The 20,353-nt window shown below is 46.0% G+C and overlaps 1 protein-coding gene across 4 annotated transcripts in view; it reads left to right on the top strand.

Annotated features, from left to right (window-relative positions):
* The window catches only part of Cap2 (cyclase associated actin cytoskeleton regulatory protein 2), a 149,415-nt gene that overhangs the window by 18,935 nt on the left and 110,127 nt on the right, over positions 1 to 20,353 (top strand). For all 4 annotated transcript variants that reach the window (XM_087589689.1, XM_087589691.1, XM_087589690.1 and 1 more), the window contains 2 exon segments: positions 7,160 to 7,281; positions 12,245 to 12,348. In XM_087589689.1, coding sequence (XP_087445815.1) covers positions 7,161 to 7,281; positions 12,245 to 12,348 — 225 coding nt within the window. In that variant the 5' untranslated portion in view covers position 7,160.

Here is a 20,353-nt window from a genome sequence, read left to right as displayed (position 1 = left end):
CTCTCTCTCTCTCTCTGTGTGTGTGTGTTCTTATGTGTATATGTGTATGTATTCCTGTGTGTGTTTGTTCATATGTGTGTATACCTATGTGTATGTTTCTCTCTCTCTCTCTCTCTCTCTCTCTCTCTCTCTCTCTCTCTCTCTGTGTGTGTGTGTGTGTGTGTTCTTATGTGTATATGTGTATGTATTCCTGTGTGTGTTTGTTCATATGTGTGTATACCTATGTGTATGTTTCTCTCTCTCTCTCTCTCTCTCTCTCTCTCTCTCTCTCTCTGTGTGTGTGTGTGTGTGTGTGTGTGTGTGTGTGTGTGTGTGCAGATAAACACTTGTTCAGGTGCATTTGGAGGTTGGGGACAGCCTCTGGTGCTATTCTTCAGATGGCAAACACTATTTTTTTTGAGACAAAGTCACTCATTGGCCTGGAACTTTCCATATAGGGCTATCTAGCCAATGCATTCTCAGTACCATCCTGGCTCCAACTCTCTAGAACTGGGATTACAAGTGAATACCACCCACCACACCTGGATTTGTGTGTGTGTGTGTGTGTGTGTGTGTGTGTGTAGGTTCTGAGGACTTAATCCAGCTCCTCATGTTTGCAAGGCATGTATCTTACCTACTGAGCCATATCCCCAGTCCCTGTGAAGGACTACTTAAATGCTAGCAACATTGTAAAAAATATTTAGGAGGAAAATACGTGATTAAAAATCTAATTATATGGCAGGCCTTTCATTTTATGGTAATCAATACACAACAATAGAGGAAAACTCAGATAGAAATGTTGGAAGAAGGGGTTCGGGAGATGGTTCAACAGTTTAGAGCAATCGTTGCTCTTCCAGAGGTCCTGAGTTTAGTTCCCAGCACCCACATGATGGCTCGCAGCCATCTGTAACTCTAGTACCAGGAAGTTTGATGCCCTCTTCTCACTTACATAAGCATTGGGTGCACACAGTACACATACATACATGCAAGCAAAAGGTTCATGTATATAAAATAAAAGAAATAAGTCTGAAACCTTTTTTTAATATTGGAAGGAGTCTACAGCCATACCATTCTGACCATGCCTGGTCTTGTGTGCTCTCAGAACCAAGCAGAATCAGACCTTGTTTGAACTTGTCTGGGAGAAATATTAGAAAATAAGTAAAGGATCATGGAAAAAATAAGGTATTAAAAACTCTTTCTCTCTCCATACTTTTTAGCACACCTATAAATGGGTAGTGACATAGTAAAGCAAAGTTAAGCACATTCCTCAGAGCTCCTTTTTTAGTTGTTTTCCTCATTCCGGCTGTAAAACTGATAGAAAACGCTTAGAGGAGGAAAGCCTTATTTTGGCTCGCAGTTTGAGAGAGGACAGTTTACTGTGGTCCGGGAGGCTTGGCGGCAGGAGTTCGAGGCAGCTTGTTCACATGTGAATGGGTCAGGAAACAGGGAGTGGACCTCTGGAGCTCAGTGTACCTTTTTATTCAGTTCAGGACTCAGCCATACCAGAGTGAGTCTTCCCTGCTCAGACATGGCAAGAGTTGTATCTTCTAGAGATTCCAAATCCATCGAATTCACCGTAAGGATTAACTATCCCAGTGCCCCAGCTAACAAGAGTCAGAGGACCCATTGGGGTTCGTGACTCCAACCTCAAGATCCCACTGTGCTTTCCCGAACACTGAGACTTTGTGAAATGCCCATAAGCGTGTAGACCTCTCCTTTTATGGGAACTTGATAGGGAAAAAGCACAGGAATGCATTCTCTTTAGGTGTTTCACATAGACTGCACCGCAGATATAGAACCCAACCATATTAGGGACAAAGTACTTTGAGAATGGGCTTTTCAAAGGGATTGGGGAGAGAAAACAGCCTTACTGATCTTTTCCCCTAGGAAAATGTTTCTTTCTTCTGGGTCTCTGTTGTTGCAATACAGTCTATGGGGAAGCACAGACTGGTTACAGGAAATAGTTCTCTATTCTGGGTCTCTTTGTTGTTACAATACGGTCAAAAGGAGAGCACACGCTGGTTCTAGGAAATACGCCTTTCTTCTAGGTCTCTTTATTGTTGGAATAAAGTCGATGGGAGAGCACACATGGGTTATGAGAAATATTTGAGCCCCAGATTTTTTATTTATAAATTCAGAGACAAAGATACCATAGGGCATAGGAAGATAGAAGGGAACATCACAGAAGAACGTTACACCGGATGCCGGGTCACAGAAGAATGTTACACCGGATGCCGGGTCACAGATGAACGGTATGGCTACAGAATAACCACTTGTGTGAGAGAAGGACCCACCCTGGAAGAAACACATGGAGACTACCCATTGTGCCAGGCTCTACTGAGTGAAGGCTCACACAGCCGGAAGAAGAGCAGAAAGAATGGTACACACCTATAAACTCAGTTCTCAAGAAACTAAGGAGGAGGACTGAAAGCTTGAGGCTAGCCTGGGCTACATAAGAAAACTCTTGTCTCAAAAGACAAAGAAACAAAAAGGAAAGGAAAGAAAGAGCTGGGGCGAGAACAGAAAAGAGAAATAGAGAAAAAGAAAAGCCAAGACGCTGTTAACCATAGTGTTAGGAAACCAGGTGAGCCAGCATATAATCAGAGTGACCCTCAGGAGTCCGATGTGACTGTCCGTGAATTGTGGCAGCACACCATTAGAAAGATGAGACACAGGTAACTGTGTAGGCTTGGAAGGCTGGTACACACCTGTATCCCCGTACTAGGGAAGCAGAGAGACGGGAAGATTGAGAGTTGGAAGCCATCTTGGACTACGTTGCGAGCGTTGGGCAAGCCTGGGTTATATAATGAGACCCTGCCTCAAACAAATAGACAAATAAATTTAACCTACAGATGTGCACTGGTGGAACTCAATGGATAATGCCTTAAAATGGAAGAAAATTAGACAAGACTTAGAGGAAATCATATTACTTGGAGATGAAAAGACAATTGTTCAAAACATCATAATAATAAAGGGCAGAGTGATTGAAAATGATTCTCTCTCCAAATGAGAAGATATGAGCAGGGAGCTATTGTGGTTCCGTAAGAATTGCACACTTGGTTTTGCCAAAAAGATGAAAGCAAAGTAGCGTTTCTGCCATAACGAAATGAGTATTTGCCTGTGAGGCGTAGGCATCTACTCGAGGAAAATCATTCACGTCCCATGGCCTGTGCCAAAAGGGAGGAGAAAGGATGGAATTATACCAAGCAAAATAATCCAGACACTCCAAGACAAAAAACCCCATGTTCTCAGACCCATGTGGGAGCTAAAAATACTGATGGCCAAGAAGGAGATAACTGAATGGTGGTGACTAGAACCTAGGGAGAGTTGGGGATGGAGAGGGAGTCATGGTATAATAGGAACTGACATGTACGAGGAACAAACAGTAAGGTTTAGTGTTCTGTAAGACAGTACAGTAACCATATATTACCACAACCTGTTATATAATTCATTAAGAACCAAGAGGGAGCTTGAAGTTACACACACACACACACACACACGCACGCACGCACGCACGCACGCACGCACGCACGCGCACACACACACATGCACACCATTGCTGTGTATAAGTAGATAGAAATGCTAACCATTCTGATCCAATCATGACATAATACTGAGTTCCCATACTGTGCCCTGTAACTGTGCTATGTCCTCTAAAAAAGAAAAATATATGAGAGAGAGAATAGTAAAGAAAAGGTGAAGGGGGAGTTTTAAATAAGAAAAGTTATGACCCATAAAGATGGGTTTCCCATTATAATTAACCTCAAGAGGTATTTCAAAATTTCATGCCCAAGGAATTAAGATCAGTTTCAAGTATGGACAAAGTGGTGTGTGTTTGAAGACCAGCCTGGTCTACGTGAGGAAGCCCAGGCTAACCAAGCCTACATATTGAGGCTCTGTTTTGTTTGGTTTTGTTTTAAGAAAATAACATTTCCCTCAAATACAGTTTCTTAAAACGAATCTTCAGGAGGATGAAAAGACAGCTCAATGGTTAAGAGCACTGGCTGCTCTTCCAGAGGACTTGAGTTCGATTCGCAGCACTCCCATGGCAACTCACAATTGTCTGTGACTCCAGTCCTAGGGGGTCCAAACACCTTTTCTAACCTCTGTGAGCATCAGGCATGAACATGGTACATATACATACATGCAGGCAAAACATCCATAAATAGTAATTTAATTTTAAAAAAACTTTAAAAGTGTGAAATGTCAGAACATGACCACCTTTTTCTCTGGCACGCCACCTCTGGTCTGATATGCTATAGGCAGTAGGGACTCACCTATAGGTGTCACATAGAGAGTCCCTTCTATTTGGACAGGGTGGTTAGAATCTTGGAGAGCCATGTTTGAGCTATACCGTCTGACCCAGACTCTTGAGCCTTTGTAAATCTGGCCTCCTATTCCACCTGTTCCACCTCTGATTCTCAGACTATCTGTCACAGCTAACTTGCCCCCTCACCCTCTTCCACTGGCCTCCTGTTCAAACTCTTCTGTCTATCTGTCTCCCTTGCTCAGACCCATTCCTCAACAGACCCTCGTGTTCCCATCTGCTGTGGCAGCTCTGTGCCTCTCCTCAGCCTCCTCCTTCCGTTCCCAGCTCCTGTCAAAAGCTGGCTAAGTGCGTTTTGAAATGCCAAGGCAAATGGGCTGGAATGTGGAGAATCTCTGACTGTGCTTAGTCTTGAAAGTCTGCACAGCAGCTGAGGTCAAATGTAGAAAGACCGAGAAAGTTTGAGTAGAATACATGGCTACCTCAGATCCCATCGGTCACCCTGGGCAAGCTAATGCAGACCCAGGTGTCTCCTTTCTTTTGTTTGCTCTTAAGTGTCTCTTACAGGGTGCTCTTAAATTTTAAACCTAGAGGTATCCATCTAGTCTCCTCGTGACCTGTTTTGGTCTTGTTAGGGGCTGTGTCAAGACTTGCTGATTTTACATGAAGTGGCATCTGAGTGGCTTTTAGACCACATTCCACAGCAATCTGCCTCTCCCCGAAGTTGAGAGGCTGAGTCCTGCTGTCTTTCAATGTGTGTGACACTCACTATTAGATAGCTTGAGATTTGGAACCAGTTGAGGAGCCTGATTAAGCCAGAGGCTGGAAAGGCAGTCCCAAGTGTGAAATTTAACAGGCTCTCTCAAAACAGCTTGCCCTGGTGGGGGGCAGGGTGGGGGGGAGCCAGAGGTGGTTTGGGAAGCTGGCTAAAAAGGCAGATGCATTTCCCTGCTATTGGAGACTAGGTCCCTGGCGGTAATGTTTGGCAAGTTGACTAACAGGGAACCAAGATAACTGAACAGATTGGCAGCTATTAAAAGATTGGAGGGTCTTTCACCATTTCTCGAATGGCCCTCGCCCACCTAAGAGATACCCAGTTCCCCTGCGAGATTATGTAAAGGATTCAATGAAATCCCTCCTTCTTTCCTCCCTACCCCCTTCAACTGCAACGGAATCAGAAGCTCTGATGTGAAGAGGAAAAGAATAGCTGAGTAACTTCTAATTTTGCAGCCTCTTGGGATTAGATGCTGGATTCAGCTGTGCAGAGAGAGAGAGAGAGAGAGAGAGAGAGAGAGAGAGTACTGTTCCATATTTTGAGGGAGCTGCCGCTGGCAGCTTCCAGAGCGATGGGTTTCCAAAATAGACCACGAGCTCTGCGTCCGTCTCTGATGACTGATATTTGGATGCTAAAGAACAAAGCCAGGCACGTGGTTAGACGTGGTCAACCTTGCGTTTGAAAACAGTGGTGACCGGTTATAATCGTGTTTCAGCTGAAAAAATCAGAGGTGCACATTCTCCTGGCTTTCGGGGGGGAAATCTGAAATATTCCCACATCCCAGAGTGACACAAGCTCACCCCTGCTCCTGGGTAGCTGTGTCTGTGATTCAGAAGCAGACCCCCTTCTTTGCTCAGAATGATGCTTGGAAAGTTCCTGAGAGTGGAGGAAACCAAAGGCCTTGGCTAAAGCAGGCATGTTTTATTCTCTTTGGGGTAGCAGACTGATTTTCACCAAAGGCAGTCGTAAGCATCCAGAGATACAGCTCACAGATAGTACTAAGCTAACTGGATTCATTTCACAGAGGACTGTGTAAAGTCCAGGCCTAGTCATGTGACCTACACAGGTGGTTAAATATGTGTTTACCTTGTTTGTTTGTTTTCCGGAGCTGAGGACCGAACCTAGGGCCTTGTACTTGCTAGGTAGGCATTCTCCCGTGGAGCTAAATCCCCAACCCCTAAATATGCGTTTAAAACCAGAAAATGATGGGCGTATGAGCCCTCCTTCATCCCCAGTGCCTCGGTTAGCTTCTATCTTTCCTGAACAGTGGAAAACATAAGACCCAGCCTCCAAAACCCAGCCCAGCCTGTACTAACACTCGCCTGAAAGTAATCTACAGCCTCCACAGGAAAATGGCCACCTTTGATATTTTAAATGAAAACCTCCACGATTCAGAATCGTTAGAACATAAGATAATGTCACAACAGAAACACTGAAACAAACTGATAATAATTGATACCCAGAGGTGATGATGTCCCCCTGCCTGCTGAACTGAAGCTCACAATTTCATACAATTAGACAAACAAGGATTATCAATGGGTTTAGAGCTGGGTAATGGGTAATCAGGCTTTAACACAGTGATTAGAACTCGTTAAAATGAGTCCCCACCACTTAGCCTCACAAGCCCTCTTGTGATATTAATTTGGGGTTATGTGTTTGTGACTTTTAGGTAAGTGCTATACAAAAATGGCATCAGGCAGCCACATTGGATTAACGGGAACTATTCCCAAAAGCTGAGAATAATAGAAACCGGGTGATGTTTGCATCTAAGGTTTTATGCTATATTTTTTAAAAAGTCACTCCAGGCATGGTATGATAAAGGCACACGCCTTTAACCCCAGCACTGAGGAGGCAGAGGCAGGGGGATCTCTGTGAGTTTGAAGTCTGCCTTCTCTCCATGGTGAGTTCCAAAACAGCCAGGGCTACCTAGAGAGCTCTTCACTCAACAACCAACCAAACAAACAAACAAAAACTGGAACAAACGTTGAACGGAGAATCTTTCAAGCATTTTCATGGCGGGAGGTGATGGAATCTGTTCTTGGGTGATATTTACCTTCTCGCCTACCATTCAGTGGGATGACGTCAGTTCGCTGCTCCTCAGGGACGCTCACGTAATCTCTGTGTCTGTGTCTTTCTAGAATGGCAGACATGCTGGGACTGATGCAGAGGCTGGAATTCGCCGTCAGCCGGCTCGAGCGGCTGTCCTCAGGGTTACACGAACCTCCCGGAGGCTGTGGGGAAGTTAACAGCCTCAGTAGAGGTAGGGTCATTACTAGTCTTCCCGTGGTTCGCTTTGTGGGCCTTCAACACTCGTTTTTTTTTTTTCTTTCCCAAAATCTGACTCCCACTTCCTTCAAACCCCTTCTCCTTCCTTTGTGTATGATCACAACGTTAACCAGAGGCAAGCAGCCCTCGGGAAAGAAGATGAAGGGATACATTTTCTTTCTCCCACAAACACTTTCGGACTTTGTGAGCCGGCTTTAGAAGCAAATCTTAGAAGTTTCGAGCCAGAGTCCACAAAAGCGATCAACACCTGTGCCTCTGAAGAATACAGTGCACAACCAAAGAAGAGGTGTTTATGTTCATGTGTAACTGTATCATTGAAGGAAATATCAAAGAAAGGATGTGTATGCTTGATTAGAAGGCACTGGCAGGCATTGGGCACTATAGGATGTCACTGTAAGGTCACCGCATCTGGCCATTGCAACTGTGAAGCTTGTCCCAGGTTGATCCAATGATGGAGCAAGACCATGGCCAGAGCATGTAATCTGACCTCTGACCTTCCCAACTAATAGGCCTCTGGGCGGGTACCAGTGCCAAAGGTGGAACCCAGAGTGCCTTGGATAAAAGAGCTTTGGGGTTGGGGAGATGGCTCGGTGGGTAAACGTGCTTGCCACACAAACCTGACCATCTGAGTTTGATCCCCAGAACCCACACCAAGGTGGAGAGAGAGAATCGACTTCACAGAGTCGTCCTCGGATTGCCGTATATACTGTTGTATAGGTGTCCCCCACACACATTATCCACACATGCATACATATATTTTTAAAAGCTTTTTTTTCAAATATAGGATCAGAAATAAAAAGTTAAGAGTTTTCTTTAAGGCAGGAGTGCTGTGTGCGCACTTTAATCCCAACACTCAGAAGGTAGACACAGAGATCAGGAGTTCAAGGCCAGCTTCCACTACAGATCTTAGTTTGGATTTGTTTGTTTATTCATTTTTTTGGTTTTGTTGTTGTTGTTGTTGTTGTTGTTGTTGTTGTTGTTGTTGTTTTCTGGAAACAGACACCATAACCAAGACAACTCTTATAAAGGAAAACATTTCCATGGGACTGGCTTACATTTTCAGAGGTTTAGTCCATTGTCATCATGGCAGGAAGCAAGGAACATCAAAGTAGCTGAGCAGACCTAGTGCTGGAGGAGCCAAGACTTCTTCTACTTCTTGATCCGAAGGCAGTCAGAAGGAGACCAGATTCCATGCTGGGTAGAGCTTGAGCATAGGAGTCCTCAAAGCCCACCTACACAGTAATACACTTCCACCAACAAGGCCACACCTCCTCTAATAAGACTACACCTCCTAATAGTGTCACTTCCCCTGGCCAAGCATTCAAACACACGAATCTATGGGCCTGGGGGGGGGGGGGGGGAGATACCTAATCAAACAGTCACAATATCTAATTCGAGGTCAGCCTGGGTTATGTGAGACTCTGTCAAGTTAAAAAAAAAAACAACAACAACAACAAAAGAAAAGAAAAGAAAACACAAATAAAAGCCAACAGTAAATAGCAGGGAATCCATATGGCACTTTAAGCTATTTTAAACTACCTACGATAGAACTTTCAAAGCGGAAATTCCAAATTTCCCAACTATTGCATGAGCCGTGCTGCATGGTGCATAATTGCCTTAAAACTCTGTTCATTGCTCATCTAAAATTAAAATTTAACATGGTAATCTGTATTGGATATGCAGGTCTATTCCTGACCTGTGTCACTCACACAGCTCCTCTGACCTGTTTTATATGCTGCCAGGCTACAGGGAGCTGGGAATAGCCTCGGGCAAGAGGACACTTCAACACCTCTTTCTCCAGGGAAGACATGTGTTGCTGTTCCTAGAATGTTGGGTGTTTGGGGACCTGTGTGTCCTATTACATGCCACAGAGCAGAAAATACTGTGTGAACTCGAAATGTGCTGGCTCCGCCTTCCCCCGAACATGCTAAAAACAAAAGTGGCCTGGGTGGACTGGAAGGAGGGGGATTCCTTGAAGAGAACCCGGGATGGGCCAGAGTCTCCAATAAGAGGCCTGTAAGTACAGAAAATGAAGTTAAATTCCAAGAGATAGTGGGTATCTAATGCAGAGGGAAAGCCAATAATTTAAACTTCACACATTCAAAAAGGTAGCAAACAAAACCAAGTGTTTTCTTTACGAGAGAGAGAGAGAGAGAGAGAGAGAGAGAGAGAGAGAGAGAGAGAGGGAAAGATGGCTCCATGGGTAAAGAGCTTCCCACGCAAGCAGAGGGACTGGGTTTGGTTCCCCAGAACCCGTTTAGAAGACAAGCCCATGATCCCCGCACTGTACACAGAGGCAGGGAATCTCTGAGCTTTGGTTTCAGCAAGAGATCCTGCCCAACACATAAGGTGGACAGTGACCAGGGAAGACACCTCCCGTCAGACTCATCCCTCTAAATGCAAAAGCACATGCCTGTGCACCCACAGATGAGCAAGCCTGTACACAATGTGCACACATGAGACATGTACGCATACAAACAAGAGAGAAAGAAGAAATGTCCTGAAGTGGGAGGGGGAGGCTAAATAAAATTAGAGGACACAAAATTAAAGTATTTGCTATTCAAACAAATGTTTTCTAATTGTTTCCAGTCCCTTACGAAAGCAAAGGTCTCCTGGGGAAATTAGCTGCCAATTTATTTTACTGGAAGTGGGGTTGTTAGCAAGTAGGGTACCTGGGGAGACACCTGGATGGGGTCCCATTCTTAAAACACTTAATGTCTGAAGAAATGCCGTTTCCTCTTGTTAGTCAGTTTTCATGATTCTAAATCCCAAAGCAGCTTCTTAGCCAGATATAGTAGTGCTCACCCATAATCCCAGCACCACGGGGACTGAGACAGGAGCTAGGTGTGAAATACTTACTAATTGATCAATTGAGTTTTCCCCCTAAATATAGACACTATATAGTATATGATATACATACAAACATATGTATTACTATATACTACATTATTATATTGTGTGCTATATTAAATAAAGCTATTTCTTTTATACTTTGAAGGCAATTTTGAGAAAGAACACAGACCATTACAAATCTGTATCATCCACAGATCAAGAAGAACCTCTCTCTAAGTTTTGAGTTTGCGTTCCTGTTTCGCTTTGTTTTCCTGTCTTGTTTTCCTGATAGTCGGGCAAGTTCAGCTCCACAGCGGAAGAAATCCTGCAGCCCTGCCCCAGTGATGACCATGGTCCTGGGTGCAGGAGACCTCAGATGAATTATACACAGTCCCGCTCCTCCTACATTACTGCTCAGAGCTAAGGACGCTTTGATTAAGAGGCGCTCAAAGGATACAGTCTAGGGGAGGAGCAGATCATTAAAGGCCGCCTGGGGGAGGTGTGAACAGAGTCGGGGATGAAAGGGAACCGGAAAAATATTCTCTTTCATCATTTTGCCTTTCGCTAGGCAGCAGCTTCCAGGACGTTTCTGAAATCTTTTTTCCACTTTAAATGCTCGGCAGAAACCTCTCACGCCTTCCTCAAGCGACAAACAGGTCTTTCTGTTTCCAAGTGGGCGTGCACAGAATCTCAGGGCTTGTGACCTGTTATATCATGGACGGTGAAACCCCACATAGCTGGTGCAGAATAACTCACTCCCCTTCAATGGGCTGCTAAGGTGTTTGGCTTGAAGTGTGGGGAGCTGGCAGTCACTGCCCCCAACACACTCCAACCCCTCCTTGGGGCTGTAGAAATGGACAATTGGAATAAAAAGAGAGGGAAGTCGTCTTAGTTTCCTGAGCAGGGATGATGTATTTGAAGAAAGAAAGGGGCTTTGGTTTGAGTTTTTAGAAACTGCAAAGATAAATTTCTTAGTATTAGGGGAGGAAAGCCAAGGTTTTAGGTTTGGGGTATTTTGTTGCTATCTGTCTGTCTGTCTGTTTGTAGTTAATTAAAATGCAGATTAGGGAACAGAGCACGCTAGTTGGACCACTGCCTCTTAAGCTCGCACAGCGCAGTGGCTGCTGGTCAATCTCTGTAGAGATCAATTCATAATGACACTCATTCTCTCTGTCCTCTCCCTCCGAAATAGAGGAGGAAGAAAATAGGTTTGCCCTGCCGCCCCTCTTGCTCAGAGCTCACTGTCCTTTGAATTCCTGGGGACTCCAGGCAACTCTATAGGTGGGTGTCCTACCTAGAAGAGCTAGAGAGGAAGAAGCAGTGACTTTGAGGAGCCTGGGTCAGTTCCCTTTGAGATCTGCCTGTTGTTTGGTCTGTAATCTCCTGCCCTGTCTGCACTTCCCGCTCTCCCTCATCTGTACCTGTGGGACGGGGCCTGCTTCCCTGCCCGGCTTCCCTCCTGGGCTTGCAGATGCTTTCTTGTTACTTTTCTCTTTGATGTAGCAAAATGCCTGATAAAAACCAATTTAGGGATGGGAAGGGCTTAGGGGGAGGTCCTAGTTTGAGACACACAGATGGTTAAGCCAGGAAGTCTTACTGGCAGAGTGCAGGAGGCAGTGCGTCACTGGAAGCCACAGTCAGGACACAGAGAGAGGTAAATGCTGGCACTCAGCTTTCTGTCCCCTCATTCAGCCCAGGACTTCTGCTTGTGGGCTGCTGCCTGCCCTCATTCCTCCTAGGTTAAGCCTCTCTGGAACTCCCTTACTAAAACCCTGACTTACCTCCCCTAATACTAAGAAATTTATCTTTGCAGTTTCTAAAAACTCAAACCGAAGCCCCTATGAGACACATACACAGAGTGTCCTGCAAAACTGTCAGGGTAGAGGATGGGGTAGATGATGTCGATCAAAGTCTTTACTGAGGAGGGAGGAGGCTGGGCAAAGGGGATTTTTCTGGAACCATAGTCAATATGGGGTGCTCAAAGGAATGACTGAATAATTGAAGGGCAACAGTGATGCTATTCAACCTCCACGTGACCTGTGGCAAGCCAGCCCCAGCTTTCCACAAAACCACCAGGGAGTAACCAAGCCATTCTCTTTCCACAGGCATAGTAGCACCATCCGTGGAAGCCTTTGACAAACTGATAAACAGTATGGTGGCCGAGTTCTTAAAAAACAGCCGAGTCCTTGCTGGCGACGTAGAGACTCACGTGAGTACTTCTTGCCCCTCGGGCAACCCCAACGGCATGATGTCTAGTCCGTTTATTTCTCCCTTCATTTAAACACTTACTATCTGCCCTACAAGCGTTTACTGATTCAAGCACCAGAAGGTACCAGAAATTCAGAGATGAGTGAGACAAGAGTCCTGCCCTGCCCCGCCCCTGACTCGGAATTTTACCTTTATCTTTGGGAAATTAAAGACATACATAACTATATAACCAACTGAGGTATTATTATAGGTATTACCAAAAAATAAGGAAACGGACAATGAGGTAGAAAGTTCTAGAATCAGGGCTGTTGGTATAGGAGCCGTATCTCAGAAGTTTTTTGAGCAGAAATCTTTGTAATGGGTTGGCCTGGTGCTATTTGTATTTTAATTCTAATAATGGTTCCTCAAGACCTGGTTGACCCAGAGATGAGAGAGTCCGCCCTTAGACGTTATCTGCCCTTGCCCCCAACTTATTTCTGATTGGTGACTAAAGATGCTGACAGCCAATAGCTGGGCAGAAGCGACATAGGCGGGGTTTAGGGTTCCTGGTTTGGGGTGGAGGAGAACCAAGAGGGGGAGAAGAAAGGAATGGAGGAAAAGCCACCATGAGTTGGTTGAGTCATGCAAACGTGCCCCTGAGGACTGGCCAATTGGAGTTAAGAGTACCCCAGATGAAACCTAGTAAGTAATAACTCGGGGTTATCGATAGAGAAGTAGATTCTGACCACGTAGCTCTCATGCTGTTTAAGGCTTAGTGTAAATAATGAAAGTTGTTTTATCGGAGAACTGAACGATCAAGGCAGGGTAGAAACTAAGGATCGGAATTAAAATTTTCCACAACAGATTTTAGGGGAGAGAGGAAGCCATGAGGGTGGTTATGGAGCAGAGCCATCTGGACAGAGGACAGGGTTAGAGCAAAGGCCCAGAGGATGCTGGGACAAGTGGTTCTCAGCAGAGCAAAAGGCCACTGGGGAGGTGAGTTAGGGAGGGAGGCACCTTGGAACGGGAGCTGGATTGGATGAGCTAGTCACTGCAGAGGACTTGATGTATGCTAGGTTGTCAGGAGGGCACTGAACAGAGGGATTAGGGTCAATCCCCTTCACTCTAAAAAAGTCAACAGAGTTGACTATGGCACCAGGCCCCGTTCTTCCTCAGCGTCAGACTGAGACTATCATCGAACACCGGTTAGGATGCAGGTATCATCTGAAAAACCCCGAAAATAGAGAGTGTGGGCTTGGGTGTGGTGTTCTGTCGGTGGGCATGTAAAAAGGTGCATCCATTAGAGAAAGTGGTTTGGCAGCTACTGGAACCCTGGAAACAGTGTAGACATAAGATCTCGCCACCAAGCCCACACCCAAAAGCAATGAGGACGGACTTTCAAAGTGGTATTTGTACCCCCGAATTCGGAAGAGCGTTGAGTCTCAGCAGCCCAGGGGTAGAAGCAATTGGATCGTCTATGGAGACAAAGGCGCTGAGGAAATGTGTCGTCTGACATTGTGCTAAGGAAAACAAATCCGACACAGAAAAGGGTGCATTTGGGTGAGTTCTCCTAGGTGAAGCCGTAGTTCTATGATAGCAAAGCCCATAAACCTCACGGCAGCATGAGTGTAAAAGCGCTGAATCGTATACTTAAAGCTGGCTCAGATGGAAATGTGGTTTTGCTGGTGTATTATTGTGTGTGTGTGTGTGTGTGTGTGTGTGTGTGTGTGTGTGTGTGTGTGTGTGTAGGAGTCAACCCCAGATGTCTTTCTTGAGGTGAAATTCACCATGTGTGTGAAACAGGATCCCTCATCGGGGCCTGATACTCACTGAGCAGCCTAGGATGGACGTCCAGCAAGTAAGGCCCAGAGGCCATCTTGTCTCCACCTCCCCAGCACTGGGATTACGGCTGGCTTTTTACATAGGTGCCAGGGACCAAACTCACCCTCGGTGAGGCCAATCCTTTCCTGACTGAGCGATCTCCACGGCCCCTTTTCTTCCTATGTTTTTACATCATCATGAAAAGTATGTGTCTCGCCGTGACATTTCTATGCCTCTGCGTCACTAGACTGTGTTCTACTTTGTCCCTCTTCCCTGATGTCCTCCTCTGTGAGCCCTGTCTCTGGCTGACTCCCTTCCTCTGACTGTCCCTACTTTTTTCTTTTGTGTCTCAAATATTCCATTGCCCTCCCTTCTCAGTCCTGATAACTCTTCCATTCCCTCATGAATCCCATTCTAGATTCATGACCTACAGACAGACAGACACCCTCACATATACACACAAAGACAGACAGACAGACAGACAGACAGACAAAGAGATGCAAATTTTCTTATGTCTTATCTTCTCATGACTTCTTTTCAGTTACAGCCTGGGGTGGGGGGAAGTATTGAATCTTGGGATTTCTGGATGGGAATAAATCTTTAAGGATGTGCACTCTGGTCTGCTAGCTACAGACAGAGTTATACCCGGCAGTTAGTCATTACTTACATCCATTTAGTGAAAAGGCGAGTCAGGCCAATTAGAAACGTAAGGATAAGCGCAGCATCCGGCTGCCTATCTGGACAGAAGGCCAACTCCGCTGTCCTAGAGCTGACTCTGTCCATCAGGACAATCCTGGGAAAGACACTGCCGGACATAGGTTTACAGGAAATCTGATGCTTGAATGAAGTTGTTGGAGGTTAGGAAAAAATATGGGAAAGGATCCCGTCTTTGCTTCGTCTCTGTAGATAGCATAGTCAACACCCACACCTGACAGTGGTCTTGCAAAGGGATCTGGCTGCCTCGATCCTAGTGGATCCAAAACTGTAATTAAATAAGTGGTCAACCAATCCCGTCATGGTGTGCTTGTCTGCCCAAGATGTCCTCCACTGTTATTCAATACTTCTCTTGGAAGAGCTCACTGACCCTTTTAGTTCTGGTTGTCTTTGTCTCTGAAAGTTCACACATACAGCAAACTGGCGTTGGATTTCTCATATTTATCATACACAGTCTACCTGAAAGCTGAGTGCACAAAGGAGTGGTACCCCAGTGTGAAGAAGAAGTTTTTGTACAATGCTGTCACAGTGATTCAAGAGTCATAACCATCAGTGGATGTTGACTGTGTTTCTAGGGTAGGACGGTTCATCAGAACTCTGGCTACTAACATCTCACAAAACCCTAGATAGAAGCTAGACCTGGAGAACAGCAAGGTTTAGAAATAAGTACCCAAGCTTACGTTTTCTTTTCAAAAATGTACACCCTTGTGCAGAGCGAGCCTTCTATTTGCACGGTAAAGAGTTTCTTTACATTCCTTCTAGAATAAAGGGAGGTATAGGTGTATTGAGATTTAAATAAAATGCTTTTCCCTCCTCACCCATCAGCTTACTCTAATAAAAATATGTTCTCGATAATGAATATGGAGTGCTTTACGGGGTGCTGTGCTTATTTTAAAGAGAAAGGAACTGAGACAGGACAAAAGAGGGAGTTGTGTGGATGGGCTGGAGAGGAGACGGGGAGTCCAGGGGGAAAAGAAAGAAAAAGAGGAAGGGAGAGAGCAAGAGAGAGAGAGAGAGAAAAGAAAGGAGCAGGGAAAGAAGAGAAAATATAGGGAAAGAGAGAAGCCAAGAACAACAAAAGAGAGAAAACACAGGCCCTGACTAACACAAAGAAAAGCTCGGGCAGTCAGAGCCCATCTGCCTGTTGCTTTAATAAAGTGAACAAGCCATTTAGGTCTGTGCCCTCCCAGAGCCCTGTGTCATGGGAGTTAAGCCTGCAGCTGCCACCTCTGTCGCAAGCCAAAAAGGGGTGGGGAGGGAGGAAGAGGGAAGGGCGTTGAACTTTGTTCCAAGAACACACCTGTTGCCTAGAAAAAGAAACGCCCGCATACCTGATTGTACAGTACGGAAATCTGAGACGGATACACCACATGCATCCTGTTCAGCCCCCAGCCCCCAGCTTAACAGCTAGTTCACAGATATTAAGAACAAATGGGCACGGGCAGACCATGATTTAACTTCTGTGTCCTTGTGCTGGCTGCTGGGCAGGCTGTAATTTACTGGACACTCAATAGTCTATTGACAGAATAGACCACAAAAGCGGGGAAGGGGGAGGATTAATGTTGACAATTAGGACACTCTGCCGAACTCAAGAACAGAACAGGTTTAGAAGAGATTAGATCTGGCTTAGCTTCCTTGTAGATGACAGAAACCAGAGGGCTTATTTAAGTTATTCTCCAACCCAGGAATGAACAATGATGCAGCCTGTGCCTCCTTTAAGAAGAATAAACAATGCATAATTTTGCAATAGATCTTTAGGGTAAACATGGTTGTCACCCTGAAAGGGAAGGGCTTTCTATAAACAGAGCCCATATATCATCAAGAAGGTCTTAGAAGCCGTGGCCATTAGCAGTAGACTGGTGTGGTGCCTGTTGTGTTGTTTTTTCTGAATGAAAAGCTGGACATGGTAGTGTTTGTCCAGCCAGTGCATAAACTTGATTTTCTGCCCATCACCGTATAAATAAACCCCATGTGGTTACACATGCCTACAATCAGTCCCTAGCACTTTGGAGGTAGAGGCCAGAGGCTCTACACATGGGGGGCAGAGGTGGGTGCTTGAGGCCAGCATGGGCTACAGGAGACTTTGTCTCAAGAAATAAACCAACTCCCAGATCGATGACGTCATTACCCCCAGTTTATGGAACTAGTCACAGGCTGGTTGCTGAGTGACTTGATGGTTGAAAAGCAGCTGCCAACAGCAGCTGGAAATCCCGAGTCCTTCCTGGACGTTTCACTGGGGCATGGAATGTTCCTTTCCTTTCCTTGGTTAAAGTGGATTTCAAAGAAAGGGTGTCTCATGGAACAAGAGAATCAACAATTTAAACAAAAAGACAGTGAACTTAGAGCTAAGCACAATGCACACACACGATGTGGACACACTGAGCCAAGTCCCTGTCTTCGCTGACCTCGTAACAGATGAGCCTTTTTAGGCAGTTAACAGACACCCTCATTTGCTGGTTGTCGGGGATGGTTTTGAGACAGAGTGCCATGTGACCCAGGCTGGCCTCAGATTTGCTTTGTAGTTGATCCTGACCTTGAACGCCTGTCCGTCCCACCTCCAACTCCCAAGTGCTGCTGGGATTACAGGTACATACCCACAAGGCCTCACTTTTGATGTCTCTGGGGACTACATACAGCACATGCTGGGAATCCCAGCTTTAATTCAACTCTACAGTGGTCAGCTCACCTCAAGCCACGCTAAATGGTGGCAGAGTGGCCTCCCTCACCCTCTCCTTCAGCCCCAGGTTGGCCTTCCACCTAACTTCCGGTTTTCCCCGTTTTCCTGCGGTTGTTGTAACTCATTGAAAAAGCGTGCCTTTAGTAAGGCAGTCACCACACACAGAGTAGTATTTTAGCAATCATGAATCAATTTGTCCAAAAGACAAAATATCGAAACACGATCTGGTCACTGACTCTGGGGCTCCCACATCTGTGAGCCCAGCCTCTGTCCTTACTGTTGCTAATGCCCTAACTTTCAGATAAGAAAACATTCCAGTATTATCCCTTCCTTCCTGTGGTCCGTCTCTTTTCCTTTCTCTCTCCCGCTCCTCCTTTGCTCTCCCTCCCTCCATCTCTTTTTATTGTTATTTTTACTTTCCCTCCCTCTTTTCCATCCTTCCTGTCTCCTTTGTTCTCTGAGTTTCTTTTCTTTCTCCCTCCCCCCTTTCCTTTTTCCTTCTGCATCCTACGTCTCTCTCTCTCCCTCTTCTTCTTTCTCTCACTCTTCCTTTTTCTCCCTCTCCCTCTTCCCCTCCCTTTCTCTCTTCTTCTTCCCCTCTTCTCTCCCCATCTCCCTCTCCCTCACCCTCCCTCCCTCACCCCTCTCTCTGTCCCTCTGCCCCCCCTTCCTGCTTCCCCCGACCCCCGTTTGTCTATGTTCTATAGAGAAGACTTTCTACCCTAGTGAAAATAGGTAACACGGGGTGGGTTAAAGGACAGCAGAGACTGGGTGTCACAGCTGGGGATCTTAACCGCCCCCAAGTGCCCATCTGTCACCTTAACTGATGCCTGCTTTGACTTTTTGGGCAGCTGTGGTTCCCACGACCTTTCTCCTCATGAGAAACAAGGCAGGAGACCACAGGGAGGGCCCAGGGCAAAGGAGGGGCAGAAGTCCTCCTACCTTATAGCTTTTATGCATCACCTCAGAGCAGAAATGACTGAGGGAAATGAAGACCTCAGGGTCCCTCCGGGATCGTCACTTTGTCTCTGTCCTGAGGTGCAGAATCCAGGCACACTCGCACACTTGCCCATTGTTTCTTCCCAATAATATGGAGAGATATTTTTTAACTCTTCACTGAGGACGTACTTGGCCTCCAGTGTATGCTTCGCCGTGCAGCCCATGTTCGGTTGAGTTGCTAGCCTTAGGTAGTGTGTGGTGGCTAATTTTCATTGTCACACTGCCTGGATGCAGAATCGCCATAGAGACGTGTGTTTCACGTTATCTCGGAGTGAGTTTCGAGGAAAGTTTACTTGGGAAGTGAAGACCTCCCCTCCCCGAGGTAAGCAGCCACTAGATATCCTGCTGGAATAACAAATCAGGTCCTGGGAAAGAAAAGATCGGGTACTGTTTTACCTTTCGGGTACCTGCAATAGGTTACACCATGACATTTTACATATTATGTTTTAAAGAAAAAGAAGCCAGGGATGTGTTTCACAGAAGCATGGTATGGTGAGGTGGAAGGGGGTGCCTCTGCCGGCCCATGCTGAGGCATCCCTTTCCCCTGAGGTACCAGCCACATGGTATAGCATTATTTAGAGCATGGGAAGGGGAGTTGAGAGGGTAGTAGACACAGAGAAAGGCAGAGAGAGAGAGAGAGAGAGAGAGAGAGAGAGAGAGAGGAGGAGGAGGAAGAAGGAGGAGGAGGAGGAAGAGGAAGAAGAAGAAGAAGAGGAAGAGGAAGAGGAAGAGGAAGAGGAAGAGGAGGAGGAGGAGGAGGAGGAGGAGACAGGAGACAGGAGACAGGAGACAGGAGACAGGAGACAGGAGAGAGGAGAAGAGAGAGAGAGAGGGAGAGAGAGAGAGAGAGAGAGAGAGAGAGAGAGACTGGCCATGAGCACATGGAGAAAGGTGAGGAGGGGAATACCAGGGGAATGGGCAGAGAGGGAAAGAGGGTAAGAGAGTAAGAGAGCAAGAGAGAGAGGAGGGGGCAAGCAGCACCTTTTAGAGTAAGTCAGGCATGTGTGGCTGTTGCCAGGTAACTGTGGGGCGGGGCCTAGAAGGAAAGCTAACACACAGTGTCTCTTCACCCTATTCATCCCTGTCTCTCCTCTTCTTCCTCTCCTGCTGATTCCATTCCTTTTCAACTAGCGCCCCACCCCCTTCCTCCTCCCTCCCCCTCTCTCTTTGGTGGCAATTAATTTAATTAGCATTGTTTACAGGAGCATGGGTTTTTGCTAAACCATCCCCCAAGTGCTTTTCTTCTTCATTTTTAGCAATTGAGTTTAATTTAGCTGTTTAACTAAATAACGTATTTATTATTCAGTCAGCAAAAGCTTCTGTGCGGGGTGGGGCAGTGAGCAAAAGCATCTGCAGACAAGCTCAATGACCTGAGTTCAATCCCTGGGACCCACGTGGTGGAAAGAAAGAACTGGCTCTTGAAGCTCCACTGAGCTCCACGTGTGACGCACGCACGCACACACACACACACACACACACACACACACACACACACACACACACGCACGCACGCACGAACTGAGGAAATGAATAATACATTAATTAATAAAATTTTAGGACAAGCTATGTGTTAAGGTATGCACCTCTTTCCTTGCCCATCCCAGTTCCACCCTGCTGTGGTCTGAGTGCATCACCTGAAAGTTCTTGTAAAGGCAACTCAATCCCTCCGTGTTGGGGAGTGTATTCCAGCGCAGATGTTTGAACAGAGAGGACAGCAGCCTGGCGGATGGACCTAGGCTTCGTCCCCACTGGAGTTCTAGTTGAGAATCTGCTGTGATAGCACTTGAGTGTCCTTGAGTTTTGCCTCTTCTGTGTC

This window comes from Rattus norvegicus, chromosome 17 (assembly GCF_021556685.1).
Source record: "Rattus norvegicus strain SHRSP/BbbUtx chromosome 17, alternate assembly SHRSP_T2T, whole genome shotgun sequence".
Taxonomy (NCBI): Eukaryota; Metazoa; Chordata; class Mammalia; order Rodentia; family Muridae; genus Rattus; species Rattus norvegicus.
This window is presented reverse-complemented; position numbering and strand designations above follow the sequence as displayed.